At 38.6% G+C, this 18,865-nt stretch overlaps 1 protein-coding gene across 1 annotated transcript in view; it reads left to right on the forward strand.

Annotated features, from left to right (window-relative positions):
* CLASP1 (cytoplasmic linker associated protein 1) overlaps positions 1–18,865 on the forward strand; it is a 188,584-nt gene that overhangs the window by 119,285 nt on the left and 50,434 nt on the right. Inside the window, exons 22-28 of the mRNA XM_064451239.1 lie at positions 2,295–2,402; positions 6,306–6,368; positions 9,299–9,301; positions 10,368–10,471; positions 12,926–12,949; positions 13,883–14,127; positions 17,754–17,817. Of these exons, the coding sequence (XP_064307309.1) occupies positions 2,295–2,402; positions 6,306–6,368; positions 9,299–9,301; positions 10,368–10,471; positions 12,926–12,949; positions 13,883–14,127; positions 17,754–17,817 (611 nt within the window). The remainder of the gene's footprint in view (positions 1–2,294; positions 2,403–6,305; positions 6,369–9,298; positions 9,302–10,367; positions 10,472–12,925; positions 12,950–13,882; positions 14,128–17,753; positions 17,818–18,865) is intronic.

An 18,865-nucleotide genomic window follows, 5' to 3' on the forward strand; every position in this document is an offset into this window, starting at 1 on the left:
TTTTTTTTTTCCTCCTTGCTTTTGTATTTGTATCCAGTAACATGCAAATGTCATTTGACCATTACTCCTTAAGTACCCAGTGTCTGGTTGCTCTGTTTGTGCAGTCAATATTGTGCTTCACCTGTGGTATTGTCCTACTAGTCTGTTCTTATTCAGTTCAAGTGCATTTTCTTCATACTTCCTGCTGCTGCTGTTAGCTGTTATGGAAGGAGAATGTACTGCGTGCATCCGTTAAATTTTTTTAATCGTTTACATCTCTCCCCCTCTAAAGAGCCTTTGCTAGTTTTAGTAGGGTTGTATTATAGAAAAGATTGATAATCTTCTCTACTTAAGAGAAATGACTGTGTGTGCAAACCTGATGTGAAGGCTGCCATTATTTACATACAAGCATGAGACCCAAGAATGAGAAGTTTGCTTCTAGAGAGTCCTCAATTCCAAGCAAGTATTTGTGTGGAAGACTTTAGAGTGTTACTTTCACCTGTAGTTCACCTGTCAGCTTTTCTCCCTGTATATCTGAGGTGGGATTATTGTGCTCATGGACTCTAATTTCATCTAGTTCATATTATTTAGTCTGTCTTATTATAAGACTGTCTAACTCACTCAGAAGTGACATTATGGTGATCTAATCAACTTGGTCAACAGCTCATCTTGTACTGTCTGACATCAAAGTTCAACCATCAGAACCATTAATTAATCTGAGAGATGAGCTAGGTTTTGCAAAACTGGGAAGGATTTGACAAACCATAAATCTGGCAATAGTCTATATTTGAATTTTAAAGCCTAAATATGAAGGCTTCTATTTTGTTCTGTACAGATAGATCCAGTGTGTATGAGCCCACAGAAGCACTGTAGGGGGAACTTTATTAGCTTAAGTCTAGACATATAAGTTCTGTCTACAAACCAATAGAGCTTTATAAGAATATATATATTCGGAAGCATGCAAATGGCACTATTTTTATAAATACGAGGATAATTTTAAAGTATTAGTATAAAGCAGGTTCGTGTTATGTGTATGTGCCTCTGCTCCATTATCGTCAAAGCTGGTAGATTAAATTTTACACTGTGCATGAGAAAATGCCTTAAAGGCTTTTCCTGAACACTTAAAATATGCTACTGCCTTTTCAAAACAGCAAAGGAAATCCCTCTTTAGTCATTAAACTCTTAAAGGTAAAAATCATGACAATTAACTGCTATTCTTTTACCTAAGAAGACATTGTATTCTCTACTGGGCATAAAGCTTATTAAAGAACTCTCTGCAAATATCTTTCTTATCAAAATAACACAGTTGTTACAGAGGAATAATCCAGTTTTAAATACCTAAAATGCTCATTTTATAAAACGATAAAATTCAAATCCTTGATGTTAAGCAACCTTCTAGGGGCCTAGCTCTGTTTTTCCTACTTGGACAAAACTTCAGCTAAAGTCAGCGGGATTGCTTTTTACTATGAAAGCAGCCCAATCTTTTATCTTCTACTTTGTATTTGGCCAAATCAAGAGTGTGCACATGATGAGTTCCCATGACACAGATGACAGGCAGGAGCCTTATGAAGCTGTGGGAGATTGAACATTTGATAGCTGCCACACTAAAGATAAGAGTCTTGTTGATGCAGGGTTTTGTCAAAGTAAATAATAATAGTTTAAAGCTCTCCTTAAGTGTGCGTATGTCTCAATCTGGGTGCATATAAAACTATAAATATAAGGTTTTAGAAATGTTTGAGGAGCAGAAGTTAGCTTCTGTTAAGGATCTGAAGCTGCTTGCTGTCTTAAAATTCAGACCACTTTTAAAACCCTCTTTCAGGTATTCAGGTCCTAAATGCTTTTTCCATGGTATTTTTCACTGGAGAAAAATATCTCTGCAAGTCTGTACAATACACCTTTTCTCCTTAGGGTATTTGTTCATGGCAAAACTATCCTTGTGCAGGTCAAATCTATGTAAAAATAATATTTTGGTATTCCAGAAGGGTTTCTTTTAGCCTCCTCTGTTTTGCATGATTTGTAACAGTAGACCTCCCCTAAATGATTGAAGATTCCTGCTCTACTTGAATAACAAAATTTGAGTTGCTTAAGAAAAAAGCAGACTGTCAACCAGACATTTAATGCTGCTGAAATTTCACATCACAGGCACAGCTCAGCATGTAAGGTAGTTGGTTTGTAAAGAGCCTGAGCAGGCTGCTGCAAATTATAATTACTAATGTAATAATTACCGTAACTAACAGAAATGTGACTTGACTTTGAGCTTTCTGTCCTCATTAAACTTGTTCACCTTCTCTGAAACTCTCCATGCTGCATGCTAGCACGGAGCAGTCGTATCCCCCGACCCAGCATGAGTCAGGGGTGCAGCCGTGATACCAGCCGTGAGAGCAGTCGAGATACAAGCCCTGCTCGGGGCTTTCCTCCACTTGGTGAGTACATGTAGGCATTGGAGCTTTAAGGGTCAATATTTTTTTTCCTTTTTCCTTTGTTCTGATTGCCCTTTCAAGGCACTGCCAGGTGGAATGAGCTCGTTTCCTGTCCTCTGCTGGATTCCTGACACACTCCCCATTTCCAACCCTGTTTCCCTTCTGTTTTCTCCTGCATGCTTCAATTCTGGTTCTCAGCCTTTCGCTGTTAGCAGGAAAATAGTTTAGTTTCACCTTTTGTAATTTTTAGTTTCATTAAATCAGTTTGTATGGGGCTGCTGTGCTTCACTTTACAGCACTGATGGAAATCTACGGGAGAGCAAGCCTCTATTTTCTAGGTCATAGTGAAGCAGTCAGTAGCATCGTAGCCTGTTGTTGAGTGACTTTAATTATTCATGATCTGATTTTCTTACAGCTAGGTACAGTAACAGTATATAATTTCTATATTAAATCCTCCAATAGAGATAGAAGCTTTTTTTTTTTGTAGAGGTTTTACACAACGTTGTCAATCGTCAGTTAACAAGTTGCATGTGCCATTTTGTAGGAAACTTTACCAAGCAGCCTAAAATCACGGAAAGGCTGGGGTTTTAAAGGAGCATCATTAATGTGCAGCTTAAGCATACAGTACAAATAGCTAATCTCATTGCACTTACCACATGCAGAAGTTTGTCTGCACAGTGTTGAAAACAGCAGGATAGTTAATGTTTCTGATCAAATACCATATCATTTATTCAACCAAATACATTACTTGTTGTATGAAAGACTTGTCATCTCAGACATAAAACATAGTTGATCTTCAGGCCCTCTTCATCTATGTAGTAGTTTTATAGCTGTGCATGTGGTATTAAAAGGGAGAAAGAAGCTCTTACCATTCTTCAGGCTTGATGTAATTTGTATTACAGGATCTATTCTGCACATAGTGACAAAATACAGGTATATGATGCAGTATGTAAGCGAAACAGCATTTTAGGCTTAATTCTGCAACTTTAATCCAATAGTGAGAAAAGGTTATGAAAAATATAAACAGGTGGGTGAAAACTCTCTTTTTGGTTCTCATACTTGATTAATACACTGAACTTTAATCTTTTAAACTTATAGATGTTGTCATTATTGATTTGGCTATCAGTGCAGAGGCTGTCTTCATCCCTATGAAATCATTGGCAGAAATCCCATTGATTTTTTTCAGTGGTGTAGAGTGGAATATTCAAGTTAATATTAGAGAGGATTTTGGGTTCAAAACATCATTATTTTGAGCTATAAAATAATCTATTTGCATTATCTGTAATATATCAATTTTTTGTGAAAAATGGGAGGAGTTCAACTTAGCACTCAGAACTTGGTTCATAGCTCTTTAAGATAAATAGATGAGTTTTTTATTGACTAAATGAAGCTGATTTGATACCAGAGCCATAACAGTCTAGCAGATATGCAACTGTAGCTTGTTTTTATAGGTACCTGCCTAGCTTCAATTTTGGATGAAGCTTTTTTCTCCAGACAAAGTATATAAACAGGCTAGATTTCACAGTTAACTCATCAGTGTTCTATGTCATTGTGCTGTGTTTGTGGTTTTGGTTTGGTATGGGTTTTTTTGAAAATACATTAATTGAAATATTGTCTTGAGCCCTTGTTCAGAAAAATAAATGCAGTGTACTAGAATCAGAGTTAGTGTGTTTGGTACACCACCACCACTACTGAGTCTGACTCATACACTGACTATAAAATTTTGGTTACAAATGTCTATTACGCTGTTTGTCACAAACTTTATTGTGGGAGAGAGTAATTTCATTTTAGACCATGGTATTTAATTACCTGAAGATTAATGCATTCCTAGAAATATGTTGTTATTAAGTCATTAAGGTAACGTGGGGAGGAAGTATCAATGTAATACTAACCCAATATCGTCGTTATCCTGTTGCCTTTTTTTCTTGTGTTTTCATTGAAATGCTTTAAGCTTGAACATGTTTATGAACTTGTTAATTATGTAGTGTGTAATTAATCTGAAAGAAATGTATATGTCAATTTAAGCCAAAACAATATGATTCTGTTACAGTATTTCTAGAACCCAGTTAATCTTATATTAATTATAAGATAATATAATCCTACTGTGTGTGGTCTGTTTTTGCTTATAAAGATTAACTTGTATATTAGTGAACTGTACTTAAGCTAGCTATATGTAAATGACAGGATTCTTGCATTTAACAGGATTGTGGTCAATGTCAACACTGACATCCTGACCTTGCAAATTGCTCTGCTTTAATTCGGGGCTGCTGTGAAAGTATGCATGTCTATGTACCAAACGCCTTGCTTCCTAAGTTAAGAAACACCCAGCTTAGAGTGAATAGTCACTCTACACTCAGCCTCCTTCCAGAGATGTGATTTTTTTTGTTTGTTTGTTATTCCTATTTCTTCATGGTCCTTGATCTTGCAGTGATGTCCACAGGGGCACAGCGGATGGCTTCAGAGAATGCAATTGTGAACTCAGAATCTTAATTGTGAGGTTCAGTCCATAATCCTGCACTGATACTGCAAAGTTTTCATGAGTTACGGTGTCAGTGGGATTGTTCTTTTGAATAAATGCATGCGTTCTCCATAGTTAAAGACTACATTGCATATTCTGTATAACTTTTTGTCAAGGTCTAATAGCTGGGAGAAACTTTAAATTTTATTTTTGTTGCTTCACTGATTTCTATTTTATAATATTAGTATTTGTGTTTATGGGTGCTTTGCCTTAAACAGAAGACATAATTTTTCTATTGCACACGTATATTCATAATTGACAAAGCCTATTTGTATTAGAAGGTAATTCTGCTTTATTTTTTCAGTTTCTTGACAGTACTAGTAATGACATTAAAGCAACAAGGCCTTCAGTGAGTCTGTGGTGATAAATTACTCAAATGAGAAATCAGTTTCTTGGGTCAGTTGCTTTGAGCTAGGTGAGCATGTCATTGCTAGACACAGGCAAAACCTCTTTAGAAAAACTAAATTTCTGTAATTTGGAAATGACTGGACCAGCTTTCCACTTGCTTTCATAAAGAACTCCCCTTTATGCTGAATCCAAGAACTTAAAACCTCTCCAAAGGCATTTTGTGATTCATGTGCTGCTGACAACTGGGAATTGAAGTGGGAGCTATATTTGGCTTCAGCTACTGTGTGTGCTCCATTGCTATTAACAATTTGTATACATGTGGTATAATTCTGGACAGATGTATGGTGCCATATTCAGATTATCTGTGCATGTGCATACTTAGATTCAAGCAACATGTATGCAAAATTTGTTAAAAGCAAGAGATTTTTGGTAGTAGCAAGAGCTACAATATATGGGTATGTATGTTTACTTGGAAAAGAAACCCAACCCAAAGACCTATATGCAGTGGTTGGCTGACCTCCCTGTATGACTCTTTCTACTTCTGTGGTTACTCATTCTCTTTGTTAATGTTTTTTTATGCATAGGCTAGAATGTTGTGGAAAAATACCTGCAAGCACAATTCCTAACCATTCATCATGGCTTCACTTTGGGGTTTAGATCAGACACATCTAAATCCTGCTCTCTAGTTACGTGCTCCACGTTCTCATGATGGCCGTCTTCCAGATCTGTGGGTCTGGAATGTGACTGGTGTGCACTGGGTTTTTTTGCTGAACTGCACCGGGTTTGGGACTGTTACAAATGAGTTTTGTCATGCATCGTGTTTATGGTCATGGGGAAAGGGGAGGGAAGTTACTGATGGAGACGTTGCTGTGGGGCTTGCACTGTATCTGTTATGCATTCATATACAGCGTCATTTCCCTGTCACTATGAAACACCTTTACTGGTAGTGGTCACACACATCCCCTTTGGATTGTGGCATTTTCTGTCTCTGGTTAAATGTGTGTTAATCCTGTGGGTGTTGCCATTCCTTCTACTTGCAGCTTCTCGACGTCATTCCAGGTCCACTAGTGCTCTCTCCACTGCTGATTCTGTTGGGCAGTCAGGTGAACAAGCGCTATAACTGCATGAATCCGCTTCTTATCCGTAGTCTTGTTTTATACCATCTTAACATTTGCCGTCATGTGCATCAGCCAGCACTTGGCATGTGCTTCTCACTGCTGTGGGGCTTTCTGTTCTGTTTTGTTCAATGTGGCTTTTTGTTTTGAATTTCATTTATTGGATATTTTAAATTGTGAGCAGTGTTTAAACAAAGGGTGATCCAGGGCTTTCTCAGTTCTCCTGTAAATTGGATCATTTGTGCAGCATGGGCTAAATCCTGTCTGGTGCAAAGTACTTGCAACTTCTGTTTATATTTCCTCTTTAGCAGTGTAGCAGTACCCAATGCCTAGGACTGGATCCCTCCCAGTGGGTTTCATCCCTTTTATTACTAAATATTCTGGACTCCTGTTGCTGTTAATGATGGTGCTTTGCAGGATCCTCTCCAAAATACACAAAAGCAGCAAGAATTAAGCACCTTATGTGCTTTCAAAATGAACTTTGGAGGATAACACATGCTTATCCATTCTTCATATAATTCTGAAGGCCTTGTCCAAAGTATGTGGAAGTTGTTGAAAAAAATTATTCCCTTAATTTCGCTGGGCTTTGCATCAGGAGATTAATGCAGATTCCAGTGGTTTCTTTCCCACCCCTGTGCTGGATTTGCAGTGGCGGAGAACCTGTAACTCCCTTTGGAATCAGGATATTTCACTCGGAGTCTCAAAAAGAAATGAATGAGGGCTGCTAGCTTTGAGTCAGTAGAAACTTAGCTGTGGGAACAAAGATGATGTCAAAAATGACTGAGGTCTTCAGTGTATGCTTAGAGGCTAAAATTGCACAAGGAATTAACGATACTGAAAGTTATTTAATTAACCCCCTTCAGGCAGAGAGTGAAAAATATTCTGTCGCTTTCCTTAAACTCTCAAAACACTTCCCTTGTCAGGTTACTCGTCAGAAATGATGCAAGCTGATTTGACTCTTTGGTATTTTTCAAAGTAACAATTTGAATTTGTATTTAACAAAAATAAAAATAATTGAAGAGTTCAAAAAACCCTCAATTATAATACATATTTAAGCTTTGTTTGCATTCAACTTCCTGTGATAGTCAGTTCATGCTTGGCTCCTGTGGTTTGGTGCAAAGCATAATCAAATTGCATATGGTTAACTGTGTCCAAAAGAAGGCCAAAATCTCCCTAAAAATGGCAACATCAGGCCAAAAGTGGTGGTTGGGGGTCTTCACCAAGTTTGTAACAAGTCTAATAGATCTAGCCAGGGAGACAAGGGAATGTGGCCAGAGCATACTCTGCTTATTTCTTGCCCAGTAACATTGGGCTTGCCCCTACTGGTTATTCCTGAAGCCAAATGTGTTCCCATCCCATGTTAGAGATAGACTTTAGGGGAGACCTCAGCATAACTACTGCACTCAGGTATGGCAACAGTGTCTTGGGAGAAGCCCAGAGTGACTTGGGTGTTATGAATTTAAAGATCACTAAAAAAGTATTTCAGAAAATGCCTGATAGCCATGGAGACAGATAAAAGGCAGTATGCCACACTGTAATTAATTTGTTGAAAAAGCTCAATTTTGTTTCTTTATGCTGGGTATTTAAACTGATCTATAACTGAACTACTTTGTCATTCTGTTCTTCATTTAAAAGAAACCCCAAACTATCTTCCCTTTTCTAATGTAATACTAAATTAACATGAAAGCAAATGACAATGGTATTTTTTGATGCTATGTTATTTCAAAAGTTAAAGCCAAATTCTGATCTCAGTAACACTTGAGTAGTGTCATTGAGTTAGTTTAAATATAAATCTGAGTCCAGAACTTGTCTCAACATTTACAGCCCTTGTACTGTACCAGATATCATTTACACTTAGGAAAATACTTGTCTTTTGTACATCTTTGTAGTGTATATCTCTGTAGGAGTGACTTTAGTTTCAATCAGACCTAGTGCATTATCATCTTCTCTGTGCTTCTGTGAAGACTGTACAGATCTTTCCATTTTAGGGATGAAGTACTGTTTCACCTAAATATTTGAAATGATTCTTCAACCCAAGTGCATTAAAAAAGGGGATAGTAATAACACATACAATTTTTATTTCTTTGTGAAATGTCATTATTTGATTACTTTTTGGCAGTAGTTCTGAGAAGTTTGTTGTTTTTTTTTTTCCCCTTGTAATGTGTTTTGTAGAAAATGTGCTTTTGTTGTAAATCAGAAATGTCTTGTCGGGGTACATAACTGAGAAACACTAAATTTTGGTAGATAACACTTCCATTTGAAATAAATACTAGTCTTCAGGTTAGGCTTGGGTTTTGTGGTTTGTTTGGGTGTTTTTTGTTTGGGGTTTTTTTTGTGGGGGTTGTTTTTTTTTTTTTGGGGGGTGTGGGGTGTTGTGGTTTGGTTGTTTGTGTTTGTTTTTTTTGTTTTTCCTCCCCAAAATACTTCAGATTTTAAAAAGTTCCCTATTTCCCCTCAGTAGCTTAACATCTGACACACTTGGGTAAAGCTTTGGAATTAGGACAGTAGACTGGCAAACTTCAGTCTCTGATTTAAATTATGCATGTCAGTGTGAGCTAATTCCTTAAAATATATTTCAGTGCAGAAGGTTTTTAAAGAAGAAAGCAATGAAGTTTTATGACAAGCTCAGTGTTTTTCCAAAAAAATACAGTAAGCTGCTGAATATCATGTTTGACCTGAGTTTTTTGGAAATCCATGGTATAGTTACACATGTTGATAAACAGTATTTTTCCTTCATTAAATTAAATTAAATATAGATGAACTAATAAACCCCCTGTGTGACTTGATTCCTCTCTCTTGCTGCTTGATGACTGCCTCCAACATGGATCGGCTCAAGATCTATGAAATGGGTTCATGCAGCTTGATTTGTGCACCACTGAATTTGCTGGCAAAACTCCTACTGGCATGTCTGGGTGCAGGGGGTAGGGGTATAAAGCATGTCCCAGGAAGGGTGTTCCCAGTCCTTCTTGAGCAAAGACAAGCCCACATGGAAACATAACTTGGAATGCCCAAATCAGTCTCTTCCTTCTTATAGACTGGAGCCAGAACCCAGCAATATGGTATCTGATCTACCCCCATCTAGGACTGTGCTGCCAGAGCCTGGCCTGTGATACTGAAGTCACTGATTCTGTCATGTCCCTGCTAGCATGGATTTCTGAATTCGGCCTTTTCCCAAAGAAACTAATTTCAGTAACATTTTTGGTAGACTGAGCAAATGAGAAAGTAAACTAATTAGTATTAGGAGTGTAAATGGCATTTTGGACTCAATCCTGTTGCTTTGGATGCTATGGAGAGCTTTGCCATCAAATTCAAAGGGGTAAACATGATAGTTTGATCAAAAAATCACTTTTGATACATCATAGAGCTTTTAAATAGCATTTAAACTGCTTCTCAAGAACAGTAATAAAACAAATATTGGAGTCACTTCACAAGCAAATAATAAACCTTATTTTTATACTGTGGGGCATAGGAGGATATTCTACTGGGTAATCAGACCTTGGGACATAAAATAGGCTAATCTGGTGCTGCTAGTCTTGCATTCTTGCCTGAGAAAAAGCTGCAGGATGGGTGAGTGCTCAGGTATTAACACGTTCTGACACTGGGCATGATTCTGTCTCTCTGAAGTTAATGAGAAGCTTTCTCTTGATTTCTGAGTGTGTCAGATTGGGACCGGCATGTCTGACTCTGACATTAGAATAAAACTTTGAAACAACTTCTGTGTAAAAGAAACATGAAATAGATACCCTGCTTCCCAGATTAAAAAAAAAAATGCCCTGAGGATCCAAAATTGTCTCTGGGACCCAACAAACAATAGCTCATTTCTTACTCTAATGGCAAACATCCTAGAGCTGTGGATAAAAGTGTGTTTAATGGAAAAGCACTGCGAGTTCCCAGACCCTGTGGGGAGAGCTGCTCGGGCACCTGATTAGGATTCCAAGTGAATGTAAGTTCATTTAACAATCCCTTTCAATGTTGTCTTTTGTGCAGACCGGTTTGGACTTGGACAGCCAGGCAGGATGCCTGCTTCTGTGAATGCCATGCGAGTCCTGAGCACAAGCACAGATCTGGAGGCTGCTGTGGCCGATGCACTGGTAAGAGGAAAAATACAAAATGCTTCCGACACCAGAAAGTGGCTTAAAGTTACCTGTACGTACGTTCTCCTCTTTCTAAGTAGATTTGTTCTGATTGTGCAGTGTCCGATGCTGTAGAGTTAGTTACCTTTTGCTGTTTTGTATTTGGGTATATTGGCAGCAATATTTATTTCCTTATTGCATGTTAGTTCTCCGAAGCTGTTATCAAACGGACTGCTGTGGCTTGGTGCTAGAGCTGCAGGATGGGTTGAATCAGCTGTTTGCCTTTCATCTGGCTGTCAGAGGATGAACCTGTCCAGCACTTTAGGGGTGCTCAGCACCTGCGGGGTCAGGGATTTCCATCAGTTCTGTTACCTGCCTGAAGATCTTGTCAGAAAAACAGTGTTCTTTTAGTGTCGATTCCTGATCAGGTTTCAACAAGAACTGAGAATTTGACAAGTTCTTTCCCTGTGTTATTTGTACCTGGCTAGATACTCAGATCAGCTCATAACTTGCCTTGTCTGTCATTGGTACCTTCTCATGCAATTAAATTGAAGTGTATTTGTGTAGTGTGCTCCTCATACTTTCTAAATATCCAGTGCATTTCCAAGTAAATTTATTGTCACTTTTTAAAATTCTATTGTCCTGAATAATCTTACTGTACTGTAATATCTCTTGGGTAGAACCCAGGAAGTGTCTTCTGCTCTTGAGAAAACAAGTGTTAGGATAAGCCTTTGGATTTACCTTGGGGTTCTGGGGGAGAGAGGATGTATAGAGACAGGAGCAGCTATTCTACAGCATTACCTGGGTACTAGTGTACCTTGTGTCTTCTCCAGTTCCAGACCTGAGCTGAGGGGAGGATTTACTGATGTATCTGAAGCAGCTATCTCATTTCTGTCTTTACTGAGAATAAGCCATGTCCCCAGAGCTTGAGATGTCCTTTCTCCATTTCCTAGTTCACTTTCCCTGAGGATGGCTAACATTTTCCTTTTTATATTTGATTATTAGGCAAGTTCATGTCACCTCCATTTCTAGATGATTAGAGCACTCCTAGAGAAATGTCTTTTTTACAAAATTTACCTTTCCATAAAAAATAAAAGTATTTGTGAACAATATAGAGGTGGGATGCTATATAGTAGACGGCACTGTTGCATTTAGTGGGTGGAATCATTAGTGGACATTTTCATTATCAAATGCAACAGCTTGTGAGGCAGTTTCTGCTCTTAGCACCTCAAATTTGCCACTAGAGCAGTTCAGGGCGTAACTGTAGGTGATGGTTTGTCTGCGTAAATGAAATCAGACTGTATACCTCAATATGAGCAGTGGCTGAATACAGGTTTCTTGAGGGAGGAGAGGTTAGCAGTGAATTAAAACACCACTGTGATCACTGAGATGTCTTTGGATGTGACTTAATCTTCAGCTAGACTAATGGAGTTCCCTTCTAAATATTCCACTTTTGTAAACTAAACAACATTATACTGGGATGCTAAAATACTAGAGTTGAACACTTAAGAGGGAAATCCATAAGTGCAGCTGGAGGCTCAGTAGTGCTAATGCCAATGTTATCAATCTGAATTTGGATTACTTTAGGGGATGCAATGTGATCTTGTTGTCCCCTTTTTTCCAGCCACACCAATTTGCTCTCTTTCTGACAACAGACAATTTACAAACTCGGTTCAGGCTCCTTTTGAGAGAGTGAGTAGTGTGATGCCAGCTTTAACCCAGCAGCGTTGTTTTTGGATGAAAATAACTTCTCCGAAGATGGCCTCAGCCAAATACTCAGTTTAAACAAAACACAGTGGGTCCACATGTATAATTCCTGTTGGATCCACTGCATCTGTTAGAGAGCTGGACTTATCCTAAACGCACAGTGTCTGTACTGGGAATCCAGCGTTCACATCTGTCAGAAGAGCTCAAAGGGCGATGGAAGCTTTGGCGTTAAGTAAGGCCTTTAAGCCAGGGTGCCAGCCAGGGGGATCTTAAAAGAAGCTAAGCTTCAAAAAAGTGTGGTGTAAGAACTGCGAGTTGAAAGAGAACTTCGTTAAGTGAGGTTGACTAAATGTGCTGTGCCATAGATAGTGGTTTCCTGACATTAGAATTTCTTTCCAAGGCTCTAAAATCAAATGCTACTGGTAATGTGTGGGGAAATAAATCACTACTAAAAACTGGTATCTTCCAGAGCAGCAGTTCTGAAAAGTAAGCAAAGAGCTGCTGTATATCTGTCGTCAAAAACCTTATTAACAGATAATCCCACTTCCAAGTTTCCAAATGGACACGGTAGGGTATGCCAGTAGCAGCAGTTAGGAGATAACGCCAGGCATTATTATATCCACTTTTATTTTGCATAAACTGTATTTTTTTTTATTTGCTAAGACACATTTGCTATACGTTTTTGTTGCAAAAACAAACCCTACATAAGCTTCTGACATAATTCTCTATGCTTTTTCCCACCCTTCAATATTTTCCTGCCTACAGCTGTTAGGAGACTCCAGGAGCAAGGTACTAGTGCTTTCTTGACTTTTTATTTCTACTTTCCAACTTGCCCCACCCTGTTGCTAATGCCCATGATACTGCACTTGAATTAATTTCTATGCTTCAATCCTGCAGTCTTAGTCGAAGCAAAACTCTGCTGGCTTCACAAGTCCAGGAACTGCAGGACTGGACACTGGAAGGAGTTCTGTAGCATACATTTTAGAGTATAGGCAATCTTTTTCTCATACCTTGTCTTATCAATCCTGTTCTGTTAAGGTTCATTTAAGAGTTTGTTTTGCAGAATAATATGCAATCTGTTTTGCTACCATAGTTATTCTAATATCCTTTCTAATATCAAGGTTGTCAAAGATGTACCTAAGGGAATTAGGTCCTCTAATGCCATGCTGTGGAAATGAGTGGGATTTGAGTACTCAACTCCCTTAGGAGCCTCTGGAAAACTCCTAGCCAAAACTAACAGAGAAATTGTCATCTCCTATATCCCAGTGTATTTCTAGAGTCACTTCATTATTAATATCAAAGTGACTGTGTATGCCAGCACAGATTCCTTCAGCTCTTTCTTCCTCATCTTTGTTTTTTTTTCCTTGATGTAGAGGTTGTATCATCGTAGGATCTGTAACAGTGGAACTGACCATTATTGACAATAAAACAACATATGATTTCATTACCAGTAGCTAATTCCACTGGGCATAAGTATTTCGCTTTCATGCTGGGGAAGTCAAGCCCTGCTCCCCTTAGTTGCTCAAATAGTCACATTGAAATCAATAGGATATGTCTTGCTGTACTGCGAGAGGTAAGCAGGCAGTGCTTGGTGACGTCTTTAAACACTTATGTCACTATAACAATAGCATTAGTCTTCCTTTTAGTGATAATGGATAGAATGTCTGTCTTTTAGTATTGATGTAACTGTATATAACTAAGTCTGAGTTTCCCCTTTTCCAGAAAAAGCCAGTGAGAAGAAGATATGAACCCTATGGGATGTACTCCGATGACGATGCTAACAGCGATGCATCAAGCGCTTGCTCAGAGCGCTCCTATGGTTCCCGGAATGGGGGCATTCCACACTACCTGCGGCAGACTGAAGATGTGGCTGAGGTCCTGAACCACTGTGCCAGCTCCAACTGGTCTGAAAGGAAAGAGGGGCTCATAGGTCTTCAGAACTTACTGAAAAGCCAGCGGACACTAAGGTGACCTTGGTAGTTTTATAGTGTTGGTCATTCATGAGAGATGTCTATAGTCAGAATTCAGTAATATGTACCGGCCCTATGTAGGCAGATGGTATCTTTCACAGCTGTGAAGGCTTTGCCTCCACAATGTGGGACTTTAATTACTTTTAGAAAAATTTCTGCTAAGTCATCAATACAATTTGTGTTAGATTTGTAGCAGTAACATAGAAAGGACTTAGGTAAGCATGTGATCATCTCTTAGCCTTCCTCTGTCTCGTGAAGACCTCCAACGATAAGTGCTTGTTGCAGCACAGCAAGATTTCCCACAATGATGGTAATGTAAATGCACTCAGAGGGTGGTACTGTTTTTACATTAGTCTGTTTGAACTTTCAATATTTTTTTCCCCAGCGACTTAGTTGGTGAAGCAAATACTGCACTTACTATAAAATGGCTTAGGGTGTGTGTTTCAAAGATGAGATCAGACGATGCTGTCAGTATGTTGGGTATAGTTTGACTCTTTATGAAGGCTGAGCTAGGTATAATTATAAATATTTGTAACTCTCTAAAAATCTCATCAGAAACTGGAGTCTCCTATAAATGGTGTAGCTTAGAATGTAGAGCGAGGTTTCTTAAGGCAATGAAGTAGGTATAGCAACTCCTGAAACTTTGCCTGTGGTAGGAGAGGCAGCCCTTTTTTCCCTTGCTGAAAACCAAATAAACCCTTCAAACACCTTTGACACATCACACATTAAAACAGATCCTAGAATTACCCAATAGTAATGTGGAAACTACATATGGCCACAGGTCATGTTAACAAAAGACAACTGGTGCTCAGGCCATAGGCTTTTTACCCTTCATTTATAGTGAAAGTATTTGGAAACAAGTTGTTTATCTTTTGGCTTCTTTGAAGTTAACATTCAGAAATAGCTGCCATGTTTTTATTTTCCTGTTATGAATATTATGTACTTAAATTATAACAAAGTTTATAAGTGGTTCTTGCATGGTTTATAGCCTATCTACTTGGATTTGCGCAATTGTTTCATTTTAAAAAGCCTTTGCTGGCTGAAAATATTTGATGGTTTCTGTTAACAGAATGAATGAAAATGTACTGAGAGGAGGTCTGGAAATGTTATTCTCTTGCCATCGTAAAAATATTCTAGCACATGATGTGATGCAGTCCTTAAATGGGGAGTGCTACAGGTTTTTAATATGAGTAGTTAGAGTCTCTAGATCAGAGATGCTTTTTGATGTGGTTTATTTACGAGTCTTTAAAAAGGTATTTCACACAGGTATGCTGTCTTTTTTACCCTCTTTATTTTAACGAACCTTCTGGAAAGACTCTGGCAGCTCGTATAGTTGCATGAAAAAGTTGAGAGAGATTTTGATTTTGCCACAAAGGTGTGTGAGGATTATAACCAAAATATTGAGTGCTGTTGGGGATAGATAAAGGAAAGAAATGTAGAGAAGGTTGGGTGATGGGCTGTGTATCCAGATGAGTAGCTCTTTGCAGAAATGCCAGTAGAATTCAACTGATTTTCAATCCTGCTGGTTGCTGTTTTTGAATTGTGCTGCTGTCACTAGTCTCTCAAGCTAGCACCTTTATTTAGCTTTGATCCTGAATAGTTTATAAACCTGCCCCAGAAACTACACCCCTGCAGAGTTTTTTGGTGTTTTTAATACTGGTTTTAGTTCTCTAGAGTATATTTATTTTGGTTTGCTTTGGGTCTGCTTCCTCCTTGGTTCAGGTCTGAACCAAGGTTGATCTGGTGCCTGTTCTAATGCTTAGATTTTATCATCCTGTTTGTTCCCACGGCACCTTGCAGAACATTGTCAAGGTCATTAGTCCAAGGGGCAAGTCTGTCTGTTTTCTAATTAAACCCGGTATCTTCTGTTGTAGTATAACAAGTTTAATAAAAGGCAGTGATGTGGCGAGGTTTTTCTTTAGTACTCTGAACTGAAAGATGCTTGTCCTATATTAGCTGGGATTTGCATATCCAGAAAGATGTGCATGCAAAGTGGCATGGTGATTACCTATCCTCTTTGTTTCATACAGCTTCATGCAGTCTAGTTCTCTAAGGCCTCCCCATAAGGTCTTCTAAATAAAACAAGACCAACAAGTCCCTTAAGGAAACATTCTTCCACTGCCTGTTTCAATTTAGTACTTGCATTGTTACCTTGGGTCCATGAGCTTTTAAAGGGAGACACACTTATGCTTGCTGTCTTCATGTAACCTTTGTCTGAAAAGAAAATTCATTAGAGTAATAAATAGGAGTTCATTCAGAGAGCTGCAATCTGCATGAAATCAGGAGAGTGTTGTAGAGTAGACGTTTTGAGGCTGTGCAGTCTCATCCTGAATGAAGCTGACAGCTTGCTTTGGCACCATTACAAAGGCTTCTTCCTCTACATCAAACTCTTAAGACCATTATTTTTGTGCCCTTTTTAAAAACTTGATCAGCCTTTCATACATAGGTTTGATTGAAAATATGTCCTGTGTTACTAGTGTAAAATAATTGTAGACTACTAGCGTATTCTGGCCTGTTCTTGGAAGCTTATTTTGAGAGAGAGGGAGGTATGTTGGTGGACTGCAGAATTAATGTCTTTCTGGAAAGAGAGTGCCTGTAGTCAAGATCTGAATGGATGTTCTCTGAGCAATTGATGTGCATTTCGTCAGTTGCTCTAATGACACAGTAATTGTGAAAAATATCTAATTGCATCCATAGTATGCAGGAAATGTTACCTAACCATCTTGCTCTGTTTTTGTTTGCACGATAAAGCAGCAAAACTACTGCATTCTTTGGCAGTTTGCCTTACAGGAAAACGAAGACTTGTATTTTCAGTACACTGCAAATAAGAGCTTTGGCACCAAACAGTTCTGCATTTTACTCAAACTCAGTGTCTTATGAATGGGACCCTTACATGATTCTTTTTTCCTCTGGCATAAAAAGAGCATTACTGAGTACCTAATAATCTCTTACTGATAAGAATTTAGATTGTGCCTTGATTTAATTGTCTTCTGACTTACTAGGCTGCCCACTTGTTAATCTGCCTTCCGTTTCTATGTATTTTTCTCCTCAATGTGCTTGCTCTGAGACTTTAGAGTAGTTCTGGTATCTGTTAATACTGTGTGATTCTAGACTGATTTTACTGAAGCAACTGAGATCTTATGCTAAACATAAATATTTGGTCTATATGCAAATAGCATGAAGTTCTGATTTGACTTGAAAATTTGAATTCCCCAACACAAAGGAAAATTAAGAAACCTTTTCTTAGGCTGCAAAAGACCCGTGTTTCAGTGAGTCAAAGACCTTGATGCAGGCAGAAAGTAAACACCTCCCAGATGTGCACATTTCAAGTTGTCTTCTGTGGTCCAGAATACAGAAGAAAATAGAAGCAGCAGAAAATGCAAATGTTGTCTGGCTTATGATTTAAAAAAATGTTTATTAGATTTCGTAGTATAAGGCTGGTGATCCTGGAAGTTAAAATGGAATGCTAGTTAAGGCTTTGCCTAGATACAGTTTTCAGAAGTGTGATTTAAGTAACATTTAAATAAAGAAGGTTAGATCTTTCAGCTGTTTAAATATTTATTAGCTTTTTTGCTGCAGTTAGAGCTTTATCATTAATATAATGTTTTATTTATGTATTTTAGCCGAGTCGAGTTAAAAAGGCTATGTGAAATATTTACTCGCATGTTTGCCGACCCCCACAGCAAGGTAAGATCACAAAGACTTGGCTCATTCGCTTACGTTACCATGTGTGCACATTTGACACTGTTCCAAAATGAATGTTTTGTATTTCTACCCCTGCCATCTGCTGGGGGAAACTGGCATTTATAAATATCTCCTTGATTTTTATCTGTTTTACAATGAAGGGATGTGTCTCAGTCTGTCTTATGTTGCTGGGAACTGGTTACTCTGTGCTTCCCAAGGAGCAACCTAATGCCTTTCAGATGTCGGCTCCTGGAGCGAGAGGTTCAGTTTTATCTGTACTTCTGTAGGGAGTGTCTTGGTGATACATAGTAGAGTGAGGTCCACGAAATGTGATGAGCATCATGGTCACTGGGATTTGTGTATTGTGTATGCCTGGGAGCCATATGGAGTCTCATTGTTCTGGATCTCGTAAATAAAGTCTTTAATAGAGCCATTTTTGCCTTCTTTATAACACTAACCTTTGAAGTTAAAGGCTGAGGCATGAATTTACAGACATCTCTTAAAAAGAAGCAGACTAGGGAATGGGGAGGTTGGGCACATAGGCGTGTTTGGACCCCGTGGTCTTCCGTCGACAGGTAAGGAGCAGCAGGGAAAGGGGAAAAGGGAGTTTCATGTCTTTTCCTGAGGAGGTTTGCTGGTTGGGGCAACCAGTAATGGCTGGATAAAAACATCTGCTCTTGGGTTAAATACAGTTTGAGAAAGAATAAGTTGTATAAATATTTGTACTTCAGAGCACTTGGTAAATGAGTTTTAATAAATGGTTGTCAAGTGCAAGTCCCTTGGGCAGGCATAGTCGCCTATCACAGGTCTTGCTTGAAGTCTGCGTTTTTGGCCATAACTATAGTCTGGACTAGCTGTTCCACAGACCTCACAGAGTGTGGCAGTTCCTACCTGTAAGGTCTTAATGCTTTGGCTCTCAAAAGTTCAGTATGTGTAGTGGAAAGGGTGAAGGTATAGCTATTTGTTTGCAAAATATTTCCAATTTCTGAGTAAGTGAGGGTTTACTTCACACTGGACTCGAGTATGTCCTCTGTGGCAGTGGTGATCTGTC

Source organism: Phalacrocorax carbo, chromosome 5 (genome assembly GCF_963921805.1).
Source record: "Phalacrocorax carbo chromosome 5, bPhaCar2.1, whole genome shotgun sequence".
Classification (NCBI taxonomy): domain Eukaryota; kingdom Metazoa; phylum Chordata; class Aves; order Suliformes; family Phalacrocoracidae; genus Phalacrocorax; species Phalacrocorax carbo.